This window comes from Dasypus novemcinctus, chromosome 18, assembly GCF_030445035.2.
Source record: "Dasypus novemcinctus isolate mDasNov1 chromosome 18, mDasNov1.1.hap2, whole genome shotgun sequence".
Lineage (NCBI taxonomy): Eukaryota > Metazoa > Chordata > Mammalia > Cingulata > Dasypodidae > Dasypus > Dasypus novemcinctus.
In genome coordinates this window covers 65,527,024-65,548,592 of record NC_080690.1, presented here as the reverse complement: position 1 = coordinate 65,548,592, position 21,569 = coordinate 65,527,024, and the positions used below count along the sequence as shown (strand labels likewise).

Below are 21,569 nucleotides of genomic sequence, written 5' to 3'. Positions count from 1 at the left end.
CTCACCGAGTACATGGCCTTCTCCTCCTCAAGGGCCTTGGCATGTTTGATGGCTTCTGCCTCCTCCTTATCTTTCCGGAGCATTCTGGGGAGGGATGAAGGTCACGGTGGAGGAGGGTTCATCGGGGAAAGGCAGAGTCATCAAAGGAGGTAAGGGGATCCCCCACCTTATTAAGCACCTACTCTGTGCTGGGATTCAGCATTGCGAGAAAAAAAAAACTTGCCCTCATGGGCTTATTATATGCTAGGAGGAGACAATAAACAAAGCCAAAAAAAATGCCTAGTATGTTAGATGGTGATACCATGAATGAGAAAAACAAGGCATGGAGGGAGGGCAGATGTGCTAGAAACAGACAGAGGCTGCAGTTTCAAACAGGGTGAGTGAGGAAGCCACAAAGATAAAGGGGCACCTGAGGAGGCAGTGGAGGCAACAGAGCAAGCAGGCAGAGAACAGCAGGCACCTGAGGAGCGAGGAGGCCCTGGGCTGGTCAGGGCGGGCAGCAAGGGGGCAGGGTCAGACAGGGAGGACAGAGCCTGTGCACCTTGGGGGGGACACAGGTTCCTGAGCATGCTGGGAGCTGTGGGAGGTTCTCAGGAGAGGGGTGCCGTGCTCTGACTGGGGTTAGCCGCACCCCTTCCTTCCCTGGGAGCCTGTGAGTAAACAGCTCAGCACCGGGTGGCGCTGGGCCGGCTTGCATAGCAGTGGCTGAGTGAGGGATGGAGTGAACAAAGCCTCCCCTAGAGGTCACTGTCCACCAGGCCCAGGAACTGGAAGCCTTGGGCCGTCACGCTGAGTTGAGCAGGTTGAGTAATTTTGGGTGCAGCCTTGGTTTCTGCACAGGTGAGATGGGGCCACAGGTTCCTGCACAGGTGAAATGTGGCCACAGGTGCCCACACCCTGGGTTCAAGCCTGCATGTGAGGTCTTTGGTGCAGGACCAGCCACCTGACAGCCCAGGACCAGGGTGGCTGTTAGGAGCAACGCGAACCAGCAGCAGGGATGGAGCACAGGGTGAAAAGGGGTGTCTGTGGGGAGGCTCTTACCTGACAAAGTCGCCGTCAGCCATGCCATAGGTAGTTGCCTGTTTGTTGAGATCTGCCACCTGCTCTTGGTTCAATTCATCCACGTCCACCTCCACGTCTGCACCAAGAAAAAGGCCGTCAGGGGCCAAAGCCCAGGTGCAAGGTCAGGGGAGAGGGGGCAGAGCCCCAGAAGGTGGGGTGAAGGCGGGGCTCAAGAGGGGGCAGGCGGATCCCCAGCTGGAGGCATCTTCAGGGAGGCACTACATCAGGTCTGGCTCACCTTGGTGTCCCCAGGCCGGCACAGGGCTTGGCCCAGAGGAGAGAAAGCACAATGGCTGGTGGACCGGGGGTAGGGGGGAAGGGGGGGCAGAGGACACTGAGGGGACAGTCAGGGGTGAGCAAGTGGCAGAGCGAGGGAACCAATGAACTGTGGGAAGGTGAGGTGCAGATGTGGAGAGGGAGGAGGGGGTGGGGGCGGTGGGGAGGGAGCCGAAGATTCAGGAGGGAGGAGGCAGGGCAGTGCACTGTGCCCAGGAGCCGGATGCGGGTACCTAAGTGGAAGGAGGGCTGGACAAACACAAGCACAGCCCTGCAGAGCGTGAGCAAGGAGACTTGCGGCTGAGCGAGAGCCACACTGAGAGATGGGATGGAAAGACAGACGGACAGTCTAATCGGTGAATGTGTAGGCAGGGGTGAATGGCAGAGGGGAAGGACTAGATGATGGCTCTAAGTAGACGGATGTTTGCTTTCCAGAAGAGAGAGAAGAGCAGGAGAGACAGAGGGAGGGCCACCTAAGCAGAAGAAAACAGGGCCAGAATCTTGGTGGGGAAAATATCACAAAAATCACATCCTGAAAATGAGAAAAAGACAGAGGCTAGAAACCCAGGCAGGGAAAAGGGAGGGCAGGGGTGAAGAGGGAGGGAGGCAGGAAGCTGGTGCGCCTGGAAGCAGGGGACGAGAGACAGGCTCGCGGGGTCACGGCGCGCCCCACAGAGGGGGAGGGACGGGACACAGAAACGATGCCCTGGGACTGGGGGTGGGGAGGGCAGAGAGGGGACCCCACCGATGTCGGGGATGACCTCATCTTCGTCCGAGTTGCTCTCCTCCTCTGCTGGTGACTCCTCCTCCTCTGGCTTCTCTGCCACCTTCTCCACCTCGGCCACTGTGCTGTCCTCATAGGTGTAGCCAATGGAAGCCTTCTTCTCTGCCAGCCTGGGACCGGGGGGGGGGGGGGGGGAAAGGGGTCTGTCAGCCAGGGCAGTGCCAGCGGAGAAGGCCGTGGACAGGACGCAGGCCCAGCACTCACCCTGGGGACTCGCTGCCCCTCCTTCCCAGGCCCCGTGTGCTGAGCTCCATCCAGCCCCTTGCCTCCCGGCTGCCAGGGAAGCACAGGCCTTCTTGCCTCTGGGCCCAGCACACCCTCCCATCTGCGTCTGTCCGGAGTAGTCCCACTTCCACCGTGCCAGCTCCTCCCCCAGGAAGTCCTTTTTGACACCTCAGTCCAGGTCAAGCACATCCCTGAGCTCCCCCAGCCCCGCCCACTCAAGGTCATGACTCTGGGGACCAGCTGTCTCCCCCGCTGGACTAGGAAGTCTGGGAGGGTAGGGCCCAGGGCCCGCCTGGGCAACAAGGTGCCCCAGCTTTGCTCAGAACACAGGAGGGGCCCAGGGAAAGTCAGCTGCTGAATCAATTCAGTCAACATTCCTTGAGGTCTCCCCAGGGCCAGGCCTCATCCTGGAAACTGGGGTCATGGACAAGGACCAGCACCTTCAAGAAGCTCCATCAAGTCATGTGAAAAATCTTCAGAAGGAGATAAAAGCATGGGCTTACAGTCATCAAGGAGGAAGCCACTGCGGCCTTGGGGAGTCCCTGAGGAAGGCACCCAGGCGCCAAGTCAGGGCCACTGAAATGGCTTCCCTGGAAGAGGGCAGGCGAGGCCTGGCAGAGGAGAGAGAGGCACAGCCAGCCTGGGGTACAGCAGAGGGGCTGCCCTTGCTGATGGCAGGTTGGGGATGTCCCTGCCCTGGAAGCTGCTCCAGGGTAAGGCCCCGTGGGCCTCCAGTAATGCCTCAAGGGACAGGCCTCGAAGGCCCTCTCCATAGTGACAGGCACTACTGCTGACTGCACGCTCACGACACACCAGGCACCAGGACAAGAGCTTTACAAGCTCAGTCTCTCACAGTGCTCAAGACTCCGGGCAGTGGAGACCCTTGCTGGGCCCATTTTACAGAGGGGGACACCAAGGCTCAGAGAGGGAAGTCCTCCCCCAGGCCTCACCGTCAGGATTCAATCCCGATGCCGCACCACAGGGCCTGCTCTTGCAACTGCATGTCCCAGCACCCCACAAGCTGAAAACTGTAACATCGCACAACCTCCAGCCAACCCTTGCCCTCTAGTCGCTGCTTCCTCCTCTAAACATTCTAAATTGAGCACCTACCGTGGACCCACCATGTCCTCGACTCTGGGGAGACAATGGTGGACAGGACGGGTGAGACCGTGCCCTGGTGGGGCCCACAGCCCTGCCTCCCCAGGCCCATCACACCGCAGACCCCGACTCACTTCTTCTTCTCATCCTCACTGGGTCTCTGAAGGCCTCCATACAACTCGTCAATGTAGATCTGGTACAGGCACTGCTCCTCTGAGACTGCAGCAAGGCAAGAGGCAGCAGGTCAGAGTGAGCTGGGAACAGGGGGAATAGGGAATCCAGGGGGTGGGGGAAACACAAGAATGCAGTGGGAGGTAAGAGAGTGGATATAACCCAAGGGCAGCTGGGAAAGGATTGCCAATTTCCAGATAAGCACAACCCGCGCCCAGTAAGGAGCCAGACAACTGCAGTACAGTCCTGGCTGCTTACTCACTTTGTGACCATGAACAAGTGATATAACCTCTCTGTGCCTCGGTTTCCTTTTCTGTGAAATGGGGCTGCTGTTGCAGTACAAGGCCTGGCAGAGCACAAGCTCAGTACCTGGGCACTGCCACTCTCTCCATGGTTATGAAGGTCTCTGGCTGGGGCCTTCGTACAACAAACCTGCCCACCGGCCACTCTGCTGTGTGCTGCACTGTGGTTCAGTTTAAATGACACATGGTTTGGGGCACTCTGGGACCTCCTCCACCCACAACAGCCCTCTCAGGGAAATCAGCAATGCAGAGGAGCCTTTTGTGATCTCCCCTACAGCAAGCCACCAGGCCAGCCTGACCCACTGCGGGCCCCAGCTTTGCCCTCTGTGAGGTGAGTGGATGGGCTGGGCAAGCCCGAGGGGGCGTCCCAATCCCGCCCTGGGGTCCACAAAGCCCAGGAGCTGGCCACACCGGCCCTGTCTCACCCGAGCTCTGCCTGCTGCAGCCACACAGGCCTTCTCCCTGCTCTGCCAGGGAGGCAGCTCCTCCCCACACAGGCCTCAGCTGTTCTCTCTGCCTGGAATCTGCCCCTCACTCTCGCCTTACCCAGGGAGCTCTTCTTCACCCTTCTCCAAGCGCAGTCTCAGCCAAGCACCTCTGTCCTATTTTTCTCAAGAACAGCCCACTCCCTGTGATAATGCCATCTTGTAATTACCACCTATTTACTTGATTATGGAGCTGCTGCCCTCTCCCCTACAAGACCCCTGATCCCAGAACAGCTCCATGACATACCAAAGGTGCTCAGTAATTGTGGAAAGGAATGAATGTCGAGTCAGATAGAACTACAGGAAACCCTGGCTCCATTTCTAAGGATCTGTGTGGCCTTAGGCAATGGCGAAATCAACAGGATCAATGATGGATAAACTTTCCTGATTCAAAGAGCTAAAGGACTGCCAGACATTTGGGCGATCTCTGATTTCAGAGACACAAAAGTGTGTATTTAAGAAACCAGGTAAGTGGGAAGGGCTGGCTGTATGTCAGGCTCGGTGCTGGGCCTTTACACAACTCTGACCTCACCAAACCCTCCTAACCACCCGTAGAGCAGAAACCATTATAAGCCACCTTCTCCGAGAGGAATGCCGAGTCCACCAGGCTGAGACTCATGTGTAAGCACAGCAGAGAATCCCCTCCTTCCCTTAACTCCACAGAGAAACCCCGGGAAGGGGAGTCTCCAGCCCTTCTCAGCAGGTTAGTTAGGAGCTTTCCGTCAGGGGGTGCTGGTGGTTAAAGACATGGTCGGGGCTCAGAAGTGGGTGAGAATCCCAGCTCCTTGGGCAAGGGGGTTGGGTTCCCCATGACTTCTGAGCCTTGACCTGCCCGGCTGTAACACGGAGCATCATCCCTCCTCGCTGGCTTGTTGCAGAGATGTAGGGAGGTAATGAAGACAAAGGAGCCCAGGCCAGCCAGAGCCCAAACCTCCCTGAGCAAGCCTGGAGATGGAAGAAATCTCTCTGAGCCTCCATTTTCTCAATTACGAAACGGCAATGATGATAAAACTGGGCTTGGTGAAAAATACTGGCAAAACGAAAAACACTGTCTAAATATTAGTTTAAAACATAAAAAAAAATCCTCTTCAGAGCTGACATTCTAGCAGGTGGGGAGAAAAGCACAGAGGGAAAGATAATGAGTTCCTGCTCATCTCCCAGTTTTTAAGGAAAAAAGACCACAGAGCCAGAGGGCACAGAAGGTGGAAAGGATCTTGGCAGGACAGTTCCTGTACTGACGTAGAAATGAGGTGCCAAAAGGGAAAAGACTGTGACAGAACAAATCCATGACGGCGGGGAGCAGAACACAAAGCCCTTGAGTGGGAAGCACTTGGATAAAAATCTTCTTCCCAAATTAGTCCTTCTAGACTGCAGGGATCCCCAAGCCCCACTGCCCCTTGCTGCCCCCAGATCACACTCACTGCCGGCAAAGTCGTTCTGCACCAGGCCTCGGTAGCGTTCATAGTTACATTTCCGCTCGTCCGACTCCTGTTCTGGGGAGCTTTGGGAAGGGGGAGTTGTCAAGATCTTGAGACCAGAGAGAAGGGGGAGACCCCACCCCAAGCCAGCAGGAGGAGGAACAAGGGGCCTGACTCAGGTCCCCCCCAGGGAGGGTGGAATGACTCTTTGAGCCTCGGCTTCCCAAAGGAGTGGACTCCTCCCCTCTGTCACATCTTCTTCCCAGGAAGGTGACACGCAGGTAGGGGCTTGGGACAGAAAAGGCATTGCTGGGTCAGACAGGCTGCCTGGCAGCTCCTTTGGAGAAGAAAGCTTACATGGTGGTGAGCAGTGGGGGCGTGTAATCAGGGATGTGGTCCAGGTGGGCACGGACGTCGAAGCGGTCAATCATGTTGTTGGTGTCCCCCTGCCAGGGCATCCTGAAGGAGGGCAGGAGGAGGGCCAGGAAGCAAGGAGCTTAGGGTCCTCATTTCCCAGGACAAGCCCGTTTCCTGCCACCACAGGGCAGGGAGCCTGACACTCAGCCCCTGCAATCCCCATGCCTTGACCCCGACCCTCACCCCACCCCAGCTCTCAGTCCTTTGTGCCTCAAACCCCCGAATTCACATTCAGGCTCCTGAGACCTAGAACAGACCGGCCATCAGGCTGGCCCTGAAGAAGCTGGGGCCCCATTTCTCAGAGGTACTAGCTGTGAGGAACTAAGACCAAGTCCTAGGGGCCACTGGCTGAGTCCCTGGCCACCCTGAAGCATCCCCCTTGGGATGCTACTCCTTGCTTTCTCCGGGCTAGTAGTCCTGGTCCCACCACCCACTGCCCTCTAAGTCTTCCACTGCTACCCCTGGGTCTCCATCCCAACCCTGGCTGCTCTCCTCAGCCTCTGGGATAGTCTCCTTCACATGCAAGTCCCTGAAGGTCTACCCATACCCCCAGGATTTCTGCTCTAAATCTGCACACGCCCTGGCCCTCCCTGAGCTCCACCCTTCAACCACAGCCACTACTCTGCCCCTCCACCTCCCAAATGTAGGCTTACATGTTAACAGGGCTCTCGGCGGCCAGGGCGACTGCAGAATCCAGGTGCACCTTGCAAGCTCTGCCATGTACCTGCAGGAACTGGGCCGGGTCCTTTTTCTGCAGGGACACACAGAATGGAGGTCACCCCTCGACAGAGCTCCAACCTACCAACCCACACAGCCAAGCTTAGCAGCAAGCTCACCTCTGACATGGAGGGCCACGCCTCAGAGTTAACCTGCACATACATCAGGGGTGGCAGAACTGGGGCTGCCTAACATCTGAGGACAAGGGAATCATTTCCTCAAGACAGTAGCCGAAGGCTCTGAATTTGGACCCCATATTCTGTACTAGCAGTACAGAGACCTCCCTATAACGGTACCCCCATGACATCACTCCTAATCAGCAAGAGCATAAGCCATACAAAAGAAACAGGAAGAAATGGATCATTCAAGGGAACAAACTAAAACTTCAGAGGAAACAACTAATCGAAGATGTACAATCAAATCTTCTAAACGAATTCAAGGAGCTTAAGGAAAATATAGATAGAAATAAACTAAATATGGACGTAGAGCTAAAGGATATTTAAAGAAGACAATATGTGAACAAAAAAAAAGAATTAGAAAGTTTAAAAAGGAACCTTATAGAACTTATGGGGATGAAAGTTACAATAATAGAGATTAAAAATACATTAGAGGGAAGCGGACTTGACCCAAAGGATAGGGCTTCCGCCTGCCACACGGGAGGTCCGCGGTTCAAACCCCCAGCCTCCTTGACCCGTGTGGAGCTGGCCCATGCGCAGTGCTGATGCGCGCAAGGAGTGCCATGCCACACAGGGGTGTCCCCCGCATAGGAGGGCCCCACGTGCAAGGAGTGCGCCCCGTAAGGAGAGCCGCCCAGCACAAAAGAAAGTGCAGCCTGCCCAGGAATGGCGCCACACACACGGAGAGCTGACACAGCAAGATGACGCAACAAAAAGAAACACATTCCCCGTGCTGCCGAGAATGCAAGCATACACAGGACACACAGCGAATGGACACAGGGTGCAAACCATGGGAGCAGGGGAGAGAAATTAAAAAAAAAAAAAGAGAGCTAAAGTAGTTATACTAATATCAGACAAAATAAACTTTAAGCAAAAACTAAGGGACTACTGGTGTAGCTCAGTGGTTGAGCACTGGCTTCCCACATATGAGGTCCCAAGTTCAATCCCCAGCCGCCCTGGTACCACTAAAAAAAAAACCTGTTACAGGAGACAAAGGACACTATATATATATAAAATCAATCCACAAAGAAGAAATAACAATGATAAGTAGTTAAGCACCTAACCACAGTGCCCTAAAATACATGAGGCAACATTAACAAAACTGAAGGGAGAAAGAGACTCCTCTATTATAATAGTTAGAGACTTCAATACACTATTTTCATCAATGGTTAGAACATCTATACAGAAGATCGGTAAGGAGATGGAGAATCTGACACTATTATAACAATTACTAAACCCACAGACACATATAGAACACTGCATCCCAAAACAGTAGAATACACAGTCTTCTCAAGTACACATGGGCCATTCTCCAGGATAGACCATATGTTGGGTCACAACAAGTCTCAATAAACTTTATAAGATTGAAATTACACAAAGCATCTTCTCTAACCACAACGGAATGAAGCTAGAAATCAATAACAGAGGGAGGGAAACGGACTTGGCCCAGTGGTTAGGGCGTCCGTCTACCACATGGGAGGTCCACGGTTCAAACCCCGGGCCTCCTTGACCTGTGTGGAGCTGGCCCACGCGCAGTGCTGATGCGCGCAAGGAGTGCCCTGCCACACAGGGGTGTCCCCTGCGTAGGGGAGCCCCACGCGCACGAAGTGCGCCCCGTAAGGAGAGCCGCCCAGCGCGAAAGAAAGTGCAGCCTGCCCAGGAATGGCGCCGCCCACACTTCCCATGCCGCTGACCGACAACAGAAGTTGACAAAGAAACAAGACGCAGCAAATAGACACAGAGAACAGACAACGGGGGGGGGGGGGTTTAATTAAATAAATAAATCTAAATCTTTAAAAAATAAATAAATAAATAACAGAGGGAGAAATGAAAATGGAAAATTCACAAATACATGTAAATTCAACAGCACACTCAAACAACAAATGGGTCAAAGAAGAAATCATATGGGAAATTAGGAAATATCTCGAGGCAAATGAAAACGAAAATAGAGCATATCAGAATTTATGGGATGCAGCAAAGACAGAGCTGAAAGGGAAATTTATAGCTCTATATGCAAACATTAACAAAGAAGAAAGAACTTGAATCAGAGACTTAACCTCACAACTGGAGGATCCAGAAAAAGAGCAAACTAAACCCAAAGCAAAAAAGGAAAAAAAAAAAAAAAAGCTTAGAGATAAATAAGATGGAGAACAAAAATAACCAATAGAATCGACAAAACCAAAATTTGGTTCTTTGGAAAGATCAATAAAATAGACAAACTCTTAGGTAAACAGAAAAAGAACAAAGGAGAAGGGACACAAATAACTAAAACCAGAAATGAAGAGAGACATTACTACTGATCCCACAAAAAATAAAAAGTATTAGAAGCGAAGTTGAGTGCTCAAGTGATAGGGCTTCCAGCTACCATACAGGAAGACTCAGGTTCGATCCCTGGGGCCTTCTGGTGAAAAAAAATAAGAGGAAGTGTGCCCGCGTAGTGGGCCAGTGCCTGCATGGTGAGCCAGTGCCCATGCGTGCCCACTCAAGTGAGTCACACAGCAAGATGATGACGCAACAAAAGAGAGATAAAGGGTAGAGTCAAGGTGAAGCAAGCACAGCAGAGACCAGGAACTGAAGTGGCACAATTAACAGGGAACCTCTCTCTAACATCAGAGGTCCCCAGGATCAAATCCCAGTGAATCCTAGAGAAGAAAATATGAGAAGACAAGACAAAAAGAGAAATAGATACAGAAGATCACACAGCAAATGGACACAGACAGCAAAAATAGTAGGGGGGGGGAGGGGAAGAGGGCTAAATAAATAAAATATATGTTAAAAAAAAAGGATTACAAGAGGACACTATGAACAACTGTATGCCAACAAATTAGATAACACAGATAAAACAGACAAATTCCTAGAAGCACACAAACTACCTACACTGATTCTAGAAGAAACAGATCTCAACAGACCAATAACAAGTAAGGAAACTGAAACACTCGTCAAAAACCTCCTACAAGGAAGGAAGGATAAGTTGTGTGGAGTCTTTCTTTATGGAGTAATGAAATGGTTCTAAAATTTCTGAGATGATCAATGTACAATACTGTGATTACTAAAAGCCACTGATTATACACTTTGGATAGATCATATGGTATATGAATATACTGTTTAGTAAACAAATTTGCAAGAATAGCTAGAAATAGCAACTATGTATATAACAAGGGAAACAGAGATTGAGAGGTAAGGAATTTTCTTCTTTGTTTTCTATTTATTATTACTATAGAAATAATGAAAATACTCTAATAATGATTGAACTGTTAAACACACAACTACATGATTATACCAAATACCACTGATTGTACACTTTGGATGAATTGAATGCTTTATTAATATGTATCAATAAAATTGGTTAAAAAAAAAAAAAGCCCAAGACCAGATGGAGTCACTGGTGAATTTTCCCAAATATTTCAAGAAAAATTAACATCAATACTGCTCAAACTCTTAAAAAAAACTGAAGAGGAGGGAACATTCCCAACTCACTCTATAGGGCCAGCATCACCTTAATACCAAAATCAGATAATGATACCATAAGAAAAAAAAATTACAGGCCATATCCCTAATGAATAGACATGAAATCCTCAACAAAACTAAATCCAACACAACTTATTCCAGCTTACAAGGATGGTTAAAATACTTTAACACAATATACCACCACATAAACAGAAGAAAGGAGGAAAAAACACATGATCATCTCAACTGACGCAAAAAAGAAATATGACAAAATCTAGCACTCTGTCTTAAAACACTTAGAAAATTAGAAATAAAAGGAAACTTCCCCAACATGATAAAGAGCATATTTGAAAAACCATAGCTAACATCATATTCAATGGCAAAAGACTGAAAACTTTCCCTTCTAAGAATGGAAACAAGACAAGGATGCTCACTGTCATCATGACTGTTATTCAACAATGTACTGAAGTTCTAGTCAGAGCAATTAGGCAAAAAATAAAATAAAATAAAAAATAAAAGGCATCCAAATTGGAAAGGAATAAAAAACTTTCCCTAGCTGCAAAAATGACCCCTACATATAGAAAAACTTGAAAAATCTACAGCAATGCTACTAGAGCTAATAAATGAATTCAGCAACATTGCAGGCATGAGATCAACATGCAAAAATCAGTATTGTTCCTATACACTAACTAGTAAGGAACAATCTGAAAAGGAAATTAAGAACAAAATTCCATTTACAGGGAAACGGACTTTGGCCCAGTGGTTAGGGCGTCCGTCTACCATATGGGAGGTCCGCGGTTCAAACCCCGGGCCTCCTTGACCCGTGTGGAGCTGGCCATGCGCAATGCTGATGCACGCAAGGAGTGCCGTGCCACGCAAAGGGTGTCCCCCACGTGGGGGAGCCCCACGCGCAAGGAGTGCGCCCGTGAGGAGAGCCGCCCAGCATGAAAAGAAAGTGCAGCCTGCCCAGGAATGGCGCCGCCCACACTTCCCGTGCCGCTGACGACAACAGAAGCGTCGTCAGCGGACAAAGAAACAAGACGCAGCAAATAGACACCAAGAACAGACAACCAGGGGAGGGGGGGGGAAATTAAATAAATAAATAAATCTTTAAAAAAAAAAAAATTCCATTTACAGTAGTCACTAAAAGAATCTAATATCTAGGAAAAAATTTAACCAAGGATATAAAGGACTTACACACAGAACACTACAAAACATTGCTAAAAGAAGACCTATCTACTTCTAAACTCTCACTTAGATTCCATTACTCTCTTAGTCTGTCCTTGTTTCAGTACCATGTTGCTTTGACCAATGTAGCTTTGTAGTAAGTTTTAAAATCGAGAAGTGGGAGTCCTCCAACTTCATCCTTGACAGTTTTGGCTATTTGGAGCCCTTTACTCTTTCATATAAATTTGATGCTTGGCTTTTCCATTTCTACAAAGAAGGCTGTTGGAATTTTGATTGGGATTGCACTGATTCTGTAAATTGCTTTGGGTAGAATTGATATCTTAACAATAGTTAGGGGAAAACGGACTTGGCCCAGTGGTTAGGGAGTTCGTCTACCACATGGGAGGTCCGCGGTTCAAACCCCGGGCCTCCTTGACCCGTGTGGAGCTGGCCCATGCGCAGTGCTGATGCGCGCAAGGAGTGCCCTGCCACACAGGAGTGTCCCCCGCATAGGGGAGCCCCACGCGCAAGGAGTGCGCCCCGTAAGAAGAGCCGCCCAGCACGAAGGAGGGAGCAGCCTGCCGAGGAATGGCGCCGCCCACACTTCCCGTGCCGCTGACGACAACAGAAGCGGACAAAGAAACAAGATGCAGCAAATGGACACCAAGAACAGACAACCAGGGGAGGGGGGGAAATTAAATAAATAGATATATAAATCTTTAAAAAAAAAAAAAAGAAACAATAGTTAGTCTTCTAATACATGAACATGCAATGTCCTTACATTATTTAGGCCTCATATCTATGATTTTTGACAAGGTTGCCAAGTTTACTCAATTGAGGAAAAAACAGTTCCTTCAACAAATGGAGCTGGGAAAACTGGATGCCCATCCATATGTAAAAGAAACATAGACCACATACAAAAATTAACTCAAAATGATCAAAGACCTAAATATAAGAACCAGGACTATCAAATTCCTAGAAGAAAATGTAGGGAAGCATCTGCAGGGCCTTTTGTTAGGCAATAGTTTCTTTTTTTTTTTTTTTAATTTATTTTATTTATTTCTCCCTCCCCCCACCCCACCATTGTCTGCTCTCAGTGTCCATTTGCCATGTGTCTGCCTGCATTATCCGGCGGCACTGGGAAGCAGCATCTCTTTTTTGCTGTGTCATCTTGCTGAGTCAGCTCTCTGCGCGTGTGATGCCACTCCTGGGCTGGCTGCGCTTTTTTCACACGGAGCGGCTCTCCTTACAGGGTGCACTTCTTGCACGTGGGGCACTCCTATGCAGGGGGTGTCCCTGCATGGCAGGGCACTCCTTGTGCATGGCAGCACTGTGTGTGAGCCAGTTCACCACATGGGTCAGAAGGCCCCAGGGATCGAACTCTATCAGTTGAGCCACATCCGCTTCCTGGCAATAGTTTCTTAAGCTTTACACCCAAGGCACGAGCAATAAAAGAAAAAGTAGATAAATGGATCATATCAAAATTTTAAAACCTTAGTGCATCGAAGGCCTTCAACATGAAAATAAAAAGATAAGTTACAGAAAGGAAGCAAATATTTGGAAACCACATTATCTGATAAGGGTTTAATATCCAGAATTTAGAAAGAAATCCTACAACTCAACAACTAAAAGACAATTAAAGAAGGGGCAAGACTTGAATAAACATTTCTCCAAAGAAAACACACAATGGCCAAAAAGCACATCAAAAGATGCTCAACATCATTACCCACTAGGGAAATGCAAATCAAATCCACAATATGATACCATTTCACTAGAATGGTTACTATTTTTAAAATGAAAAATTCAAGTTGGAAAGTATGTGGAGAAATAGGAATACTTGTTCATTATTGGTGGGAATGTAAAATAGTACAGCCACCATGGAAAACGGTTTGCAGTTCATCAGAAAGTTAAGTATAAAACTACTATATGGGGAAATATCTGTGGCTAAAGCAATTGAGCTCCTGTTTATCACATAGAGGACCCAGGTTCGATCCCCAGGACTTCCTGGTAAAAAAAGAAAACAGGCGTCCCAGACCTGCATAGCGTGGACAGGTGCAGGCCCCCACATGGTAAAGTGACACACCAAAAAGACAATGACACAGCCAGATTAAAAAACAAACAAACAAAAACTACTATATGACCTGACAAACTCCCTTTTAGGTATATACTCAAAAGAACTAAAAACAAGGACTTAGAGAGATATTTGCACACCAATGTTCCTAGTGGTAATATTCACAATTGCCAAAAGATGGAAGCTACCCAAGTGTCTATCAACAGATAAATGGATAAACAAGATGTGGTATGTCCATACAACAGAATAGTATGCAGCCACAAACAACAACATGGAAGAACTCTGAAGACATCAATCATCTTGAGTGAAATAAGCCAGACATGAAAGGACAACTATTACATGATCTTGTTGACATGAAATAATTAAAATATGCAAACTCATCAAGTCAGAAACTAAACTACAGGTCACCACAGGCTGGAGGGCAGGGAATGGGGAGTTAATTCCTTTTTTTTTTTTTTTAAGGGACTGAACCTGGGACCTCACACATGGGAAGCAGGTGCTCAACCACTTAAGCTACATCCACTCCCCAGGAGTTAATTCTTAATTGGTGCAAAGTATCTATTTGGGATGATGGAAATGGTTTGGTAAAGTATAATGGTGATAGCAACACAATAATGCGAATGTAATTAACATGATTGAATTATATACCTGAATGTGGTTAAAAGGGGAAATTTTAGGTGGTATATATGTTGCTATAACAAAAAATAAAAATAAAAAATTTTTAAAAACCATAGGACTGTACAACATAGTGACCCTTAACGTAAACTATGAGCTACAGTTAATAGTACAATTATAATATTCTCTCAGTTGTAACAAAGGTACCACAACAACACAAAATGTTAAACATGGGGGCAGGTATATGGGGAAAATGGGGGCATGTTCAACATGATTTTTCTGTAAACTACAACTTTCCTCATAAGAAAAATAAAAAGAAAGATATTTTAAGGATTAAAATAAAAGGAATATTTTAAAAAATTTTAATCACAATGGAAATCAAGAAATAACTTGAGACAAATGAATATGAGAACACAACATATCAAAATTTATGGAATTTTTTTTTTTTAAGGAGGCATCAGGGATTGAACCTGGGACCTCGTAGATATGAAGTACATGCTCAACCACTGAGTTACACCAGCTCCACTGGTCAACTGAGTTTTTTTGTTTATTTTATTTATTATTATTATTGAAATAATGAAAATCCTCTAATAATGATTGTAGTGATGAACACACAATTATGTGATTATACCAAATACCATTGATTATACACTTTGGATGGATTGTATGCTTTATTAATATATATATCGATACAATTCATTTGTTTTAAAAAAAAAAAAGTCATTGGATCCTAAGTGACAGAAACCATACATAGGGAAATGGACTTGGCCCAACAGATAGGGCGTCCATCTACCACATGGGAGGTCCGCGGTTCAAAACCCGGGCCTCCTTGACCCGTGTGGAGCTGGCTCACGCGCAGTGCTGATGCGCATAGGGAGCACCATGCCACACAGGGTGTCCCCGCGTAGCGGAGCCCCATGCGCAAGGAGTGCGCCCCGTAAGGAGAGCCGCCCAGCGCTAAAGAAAGTGCAGCCTGCCCAGGAATGGCGCCGCACACACAGAGAGCTGACGCAGCAAGATGACGCAACAAAAAGAGACACAGATTCCCCTGCCGCTGACAACAACAGAAGCGGACAAAGAAGAACACGCAGCAAATAGACACAGAGACCAGACAACTGTGGAGGGAAAGGGGAGAGAAATAAATAAAAAAAAATTTTTAATTTTAAAAAAAAGAAACCATACATAAAGTACTGCCTATTATTTGACTCCATTTATTTAAATTGTAAATATCAAAAAATTTATAGAGGTGGAATTAAAAAGTAAGAAAAAAAAACTTATGAGACACAGTGAAGGTAATTCTCAGATGGAAAATACAGACCAATATGCTTCTATTGATAAAGAAGAGCTCAGTTCAGAGCCCTAATCAAACACCTGGAGGCTAGAAAAAGAAATGTAAACTAAACCCAAAGCAAGCGGAAGAAAGAACAAAGATTTGAGCAGAAATAAATGAATTAGAGAATAATAATTTTTAAAAACCCAATAGAACGAATCAACAAAATACAAAGTTGGTTCTCTGAATAGACTAAAAACCTTAGCTAGACTGACTGACGGAGAAAAAGAGAGGGCACAAATAGCTATTAGAAATGAAACGGGGAAGGAAGCAGAAGTGGCTTAACTGATACAGTATCTCGCTACCATATAGAGGGTCCAGGGTTTGATCCCCAGGGCTTCCTGACCCATGTGGTAAGCCGGCCCACGAACAGCACTGCCACGTGCAAGAAGTACCACGCCATGCAGGGGCACCCTCACGTAGGGGAGCCCCACGTGCAAGTTGTGAGCCCCACAAGGAGAGCCTGTGTGAAAAAAGTGCAGCCAGCCCAGGAGTGGTGCCACACACATGGAGAGCTGACGCAGTAAGATAACACAACTACAAAGAGATGCAGTTTCCCAATGCCACCTGACAAAGCAAGCGGACGCAAAAGAACACACAGCAAATGGACACAGAGAGTAGACAACGGGGGGGGGGGGGGGAAGGGGAGAGAAATAAATAAAATAAATCTTTAAAAAAAAAGAAATGGGGGACATTACCAAGCCCACAGAAATTAAAAGGCTCATGCAAGGATGAAATAGATCTCAATAACTAGTAACAGACCAATAACAAGTAAAGAGATTTGAAACCGTCATCAAAAACCTCTCAAAAAAGAAAAGCCCAGGACCAGATGGCATTACAGGGCAATTTTACCAACATTCCAAGAATTAACTCTCATACTGCTCAAAGTCAGCCATAAAATTGAAGAGAACCCCTCCAGACTCACTCCCTGAAGCCAGCATCACCCTACTACCAAACCTATAGTATCACCCCAGGTTCATCACTGCCCACATCCCAGGGCCACCCCTTCAAAGGCAGGCATGAGCACTTTGCCCTGGACCAGCCTCTAAGATACCAGCACTGGCTAATCAATCACAGGAGAGAGCTTGCTGTTAGTAGCCACCAGAGAATTGCAAATCAAAGCCCGACTGGGAACCACGTCACGCCCATGGGGAGGCCTGAAGGAGGGCTATAATGGGAAGGACAGACGGTAACAAGTGTTTGTGAGGATGTGGAGAAACCAGAACTTTCACACAATGCCGAAAGAATTTTAAATGGTGCAGCCACTTCGAAAAACAGGCAGTTCCTCAAAAAGTTAAGATGGGAAGTGGATTTGGCTCATCTGATAGAACATCCGCCTACCACATGGCAGGTGCAGGGTTCAAACCCAGGGCCTCCTGAACCATGTGGAGCTGGCCCATGAGCAGTGCTGATGCGCACAAGGAGTGCCCTGCCACACACGGGTGTCCCCCGCGTAGGGGAGCCCAACGCGCAAGGAGTGAGCCCCATAAGGAGAGCCGCCCAGCGCGAAAGAAAAGTGCAGCCTGCCCAGGAGTGGGGCCACACACACAGAGAGCTGACGCAGCAAGGTGACGCAACAAAAAAAAGGCGGCGCAGTTTCCTGGTACTGCTGACAAGAATGCAAGTGGACGTAGAAGAACACACAGTAAATGGACAGAGAGAGAGACAATGGGGAGAGGGGGAAGAGGAGAGAAATAAATAAAAAATAAATCTTTAAAAAAAACAGTTTGAGTTACCACAGGACTCAGCAATTCCACTGCTAGGTGTGTACCCAAGAGAGAAAGGAGAATATATACAAATGTTCACAGCAGCATTATTCATAACAGTCAAAAAAGGGGAAACAATCCAAATGTCTATCAATGGATGAATAGCTAACAGAACCTGGTCTATCCACACAACAGAGTATCATTTAGCCGTAAAAATGGATGGAAGAAGATGTTAATGTGGAGAAGGATGGGAGGTGTGAGGAGTGGAGTACTGATACATACTACAACATGGATGAACCTTGAGAACATGCTAAATGAAAGAAGCCAAAAAACAGACAAATGTTCAGAATAGGCAGAGCCAGAGAGTCGAGTGGTAGTTGGGGAAATGGGGAGTGACTGCTAATGGGTACAGGATTTCTCTTGGGTGCAATAAAAATATTCTAAAATTGATTGTAATGATGGCTGCACAACTCTAAAAACTTTAAATGGGTGAAATGTATGGCACATTAGTTATATCTCAATAAAGTTGTTAAAAGAAAAAAAAAAAAAAAGAGGCAGAGCAGGGAACATGTTCTTGACCGATGGCCCTCAGGCCTGAGGCCCTGATGGGGATGGCAAGCCCAGGTGCCACACCAGTACCACAAAAGGGTTACTCCCGCTGAGCTGCCTGAGCACCAGGATCCATCCATGTGCCATCGCAGAGAAGCCCCCAGGAGCATCAGCTGGCAGAGTCCAGCCACCTCCCGCTAGCCCCCCAGCCACCCTTCCCCGCCAACCAGCATCTCGGCTCCCAGGACCACGCAGGGGTCTTCTCCCTGCGCTCCCTGCCCTTGCCCTCTCTAGTCCATTTCCACGCAGCAGCCAGAGGGACTCTGCTAAGACATATTAGGCCATGACCCTCCTCTGCTCAGAGCCCGTCTCCCTGAAGAAAGTCCAGCTCTGGTCCACCCCTTCTCTGACTTCTACACCCCAACCCCACTCTGCACCCTGCTCCTGGGCTCCCTGAAAGGCCAGGCATGCCCCTGCTGCCCCTTGGGCCCTCCACACTTGCTGGTCCCTCCACCCGGAACGTTCTTGCGCTCAGCTGCTCCCTTACTTCAGATTTCTTTCTGGAGGCTTTCCTCGCCGACCCAGCTAAACAGTTCCCCCACCCCTTCACTGACTTTGTGTCCTAGCCCCACTTCTGTTTTCTTCAGAGCACCCATCACCACCTGACAGACTACTCTAGATGCACGCATCGTCTGTCTCTCACCCTAGAATGCAAATTCACAAGGCCCTGATCTCTGTTTTGTTCACTCAGTATCCCCGGTGAATATGACAGGGCCCAGCACACAGCAGGGACACAGCAGCACTGAATGAAGGAAAGAGGGAGCAAAGCCCCTCTACCAGATGAGGAGACAAGAGTCTCTTCAGGGAAGAAAGGGTCAGCTCCGGGTTCCTGAGATCCTGCCCTTCCTGGCTCTGCGTTTCCCTCTCCCAACCCCAGCCCCAGCCAGCAGGATCAACGCAAGGAGCTGGAGAAGGACGTGTCACTAATGATCATGGCTAACATCTGTCGCACACTTACTGCAGGCCAGACATTGCGCTGTCACCATTCTCATTCCACACCTGGAGAAATGGAGGAGGAGACGTGCCCAGGGCCACAGGGTCCGGCCGGGGTGGCGCAGCTAGATTCCACATCACCCTGCACCGCCCTCACCTCCCTCCACTTGTTTCAGGCCTCAGAGCACATCAGCTTCCTCAGTCCCATGACAGGCCCCAGCCAAGTCCAAGGTCAAGAACCCATCAGCCAGACTGCTGCAGGACAGGTGCCAGTTCTCACAGCAGAGGCTTGAGGGCCACTGTTTGTAGCCCTGACCTTGGCAGGTAAGGGGATGCCAAGGGCAGTGTCAGCAGCGCAGGGGGGAAAAGCATAGGGCTGGGGTTAAAGTTCCTCAGTCCAGGGGCTGGCTCTGTTGAGAGATTCTGGAAATGTCAACAAACCCCCCCAGCCTCGGTTTTCACATCTCAAAAGTAAAGGCAAATGGAACAGCTTCCATCTTCTAGGCCTTTATTAAGAGCCAAGCACTGAGCTAAGAGCTTTAAGTACCTTTGCTCACTTCAATTTTCCAATCATAGGAGCAAGGGATTATTCTTATCCCCACATTCCAGATGAGGAAACGTGCTCAGAAAGTGAGGTCTACTTGCCTGAGATCACCAGTACTAAGCAGAACTAGGATTTGAACAAAAATGAGCGTAACACATCTGGGTGTGAACTACCCTGGGTGGGAGGCCAGGATTAGATGGGGTCAGAGGAATTCACGAAGTCACTCTCTCATTCACTCCCCTGATACGCAGGCACCTACTGCATGCTAGGCCTTGTGCTGGGAACAGGGCAGTGACTGAGGACCCTGTTCTCATGGGACTCACAGGCCCCACACAGTAATGACCTAGAGCTGGGATGTGGGATGGGAAGAGGGCAGGGGGCGCCTGACCGAGCCTGGGAGATCAGGAAGGACTTCCTGGAGCAGGAGACTTTGAGCTGAGATCTGTTTATTCCCCACTGTCATCTCAACCGGGGATTCTGTTTCTTTATCCGAGCCACTGAGTAAAAAAGAAAGTTGACAAGGGAGAAGCAATGACAGAACCAGAGTCAGTTAGGTGTGAAGACAGGGAGAGAGAGCAAGACGGAGGACAAAACAGGAACCGAGAAACCAGTCCACGCCGGTCATTCAACCTGGCACGAGTTACCATAGCTTCAACACTCGCCGCACAGCCTCCTCTCTTGGTCCCGGGAAATGAGGGAGAGAACTGCTGCAGCAGCCCTATCCCGTCCTCAGAGCAGGCACCAGCCACAGCCTGGCCACCTCTCACAGCACGGCCACTCGGATCCGAATGCTGATCACGTTCACAGACAGGGACAAAGGCCGCTTGTACAGGCCTGCACCACAACGCACCCATGGGCACTTGTTTTTTAAGCTCTTGCCCATCATCTGATGAAAAGGCTTGGTTACCACCCTGTCCAGTGGGGGGAAGTGAAGCTCAGGGAGCACCCCCACTAACAAGGAGGAGAGTCTGGAATCCCAGGCCTTCTAAGTGACCCAAATCTAGCCTTCTTTCCACTACACCATTCATATCAACCTGGGTACAAATTCCAGCTCTGCCCAGTAACAATAATTTCAATAACAAAAACACTTAGTGAATAACAGTTATCCTGGAGAGGTCTATGTTAAGCGCTCTGTGTGCTCCACCATTTGTAGCAGATCACTAATTGCTACCGAATATCCATGCCCCCTTCTTCAGTAGTTACAGAGCTACTAATATACCCGAGTACAAAGTCACCTAGAATAAAGTTGACATCTCTCAGCCTTCTTTGCAGCTGTATGTGATCATGTGACTATTTTCTGGCCAGTGGGATGTGAGTGAAAATGTCATGTGAAAACATCTAGAAACCTGCCAACAACTGGCATGAGCAATTCTGCCCCCTTTCCCTCCCTTTCTCCTTTCTGCTGGATGGAATGGAGACACGAGGCTGGAGCTTGAGCAGCCCTCTTAGGCGTTGAGACAATAGGAAGAGAAGCTGTGTGCAGCAAAATAACAAAATGAGCCAGTTTAAGGCCCTGAGCAGAACTGCCTGCCTCTGGACTTTTATACAAAAAGGAAACAAATGCACCTTTTTGAAGCATCTGACATTGTAGGACTCGGTTACAACCAAACCTAATTCTAAACAATATATCATTTCATACACGGAAGAAACTAAGCTCAAGGGATGGTCACACACCTAAAGTCTCACCTTGGGCAAGTTTTTTCACCTTTCTGAACCTTTAATTCTGCAGTAGAAGGCCCAGGTAAAGAGCTAAGAAAGGGTAAGTGTCAGAGTCTGGGTTAGAACTCCAGCCCTGCCTTCTAACTATGTGACTGTAGGCAGTGACTTGGAGCCTGTTTATCTACAAATAGATACAAGAGGAACCACCCCCTAGGCTGGGGTAAGGATTTGATGAAGCGGAGACACTAGCTGCTATTAACATCACCTTTACCACAGGGATCATCAGTACCTACCTCTTAGGCCTGCTGAAAGGTCTACAAAGAATGTACCAAAATAGTGGATACTGGGTCTGGCACC

At 48.5% G+C, this 21,569-nt stretch overlaps 1 protein-coding gene across 2 annotated transcripts in view; it reads right to left on the bottom strand.

Moving 5' to 3' along the window:
* The window catches only part of CLASRP (CLK4 associating serine/arginine rich protein), a 33,139-nt gene that overhangs the window by 8,455 nt on the left and 3,115 nt on the right, over window positions 1-21,569 (bottom strand). For both annotated transcript variants that reach the window (XR_009181619.2, XM_058280411.1), the window contains exons 3-9: window positions 6,892-6,989; window positions 6,179-6,280; window positions 5,825-5,904; window positions 3,580-3,664; window positions 2,084-2,232; window positions 1,042-1,138; window positions 6-84 (exon numbers count right to left, since the gene is read on the bottom strand). Coding sequence is in view for 1 of the 2 variants with exons in the window: in XM_058280411.1 (XP_058136394.1) it covers window positions 6-84; window positions 1,042-1,138; window positions 2,084-2,232; window positions 3,580-3,664; window positions 5,825-5,904; window positions 6,179-6,280; window positions 6,892-6,989 (690 nt within the window). In the remaining variant the exon portion in view is untranslated. The remainder of the gene's footprint in view (window positions 1-5; window positions 85-1,041; window positions 1,139-2,083; window positions 2,233-3,579; window positions 3,665-5,824; window positions 5,905-6,178; window positions 6,281-6,891; window positions 6,990-21,569) is intronic.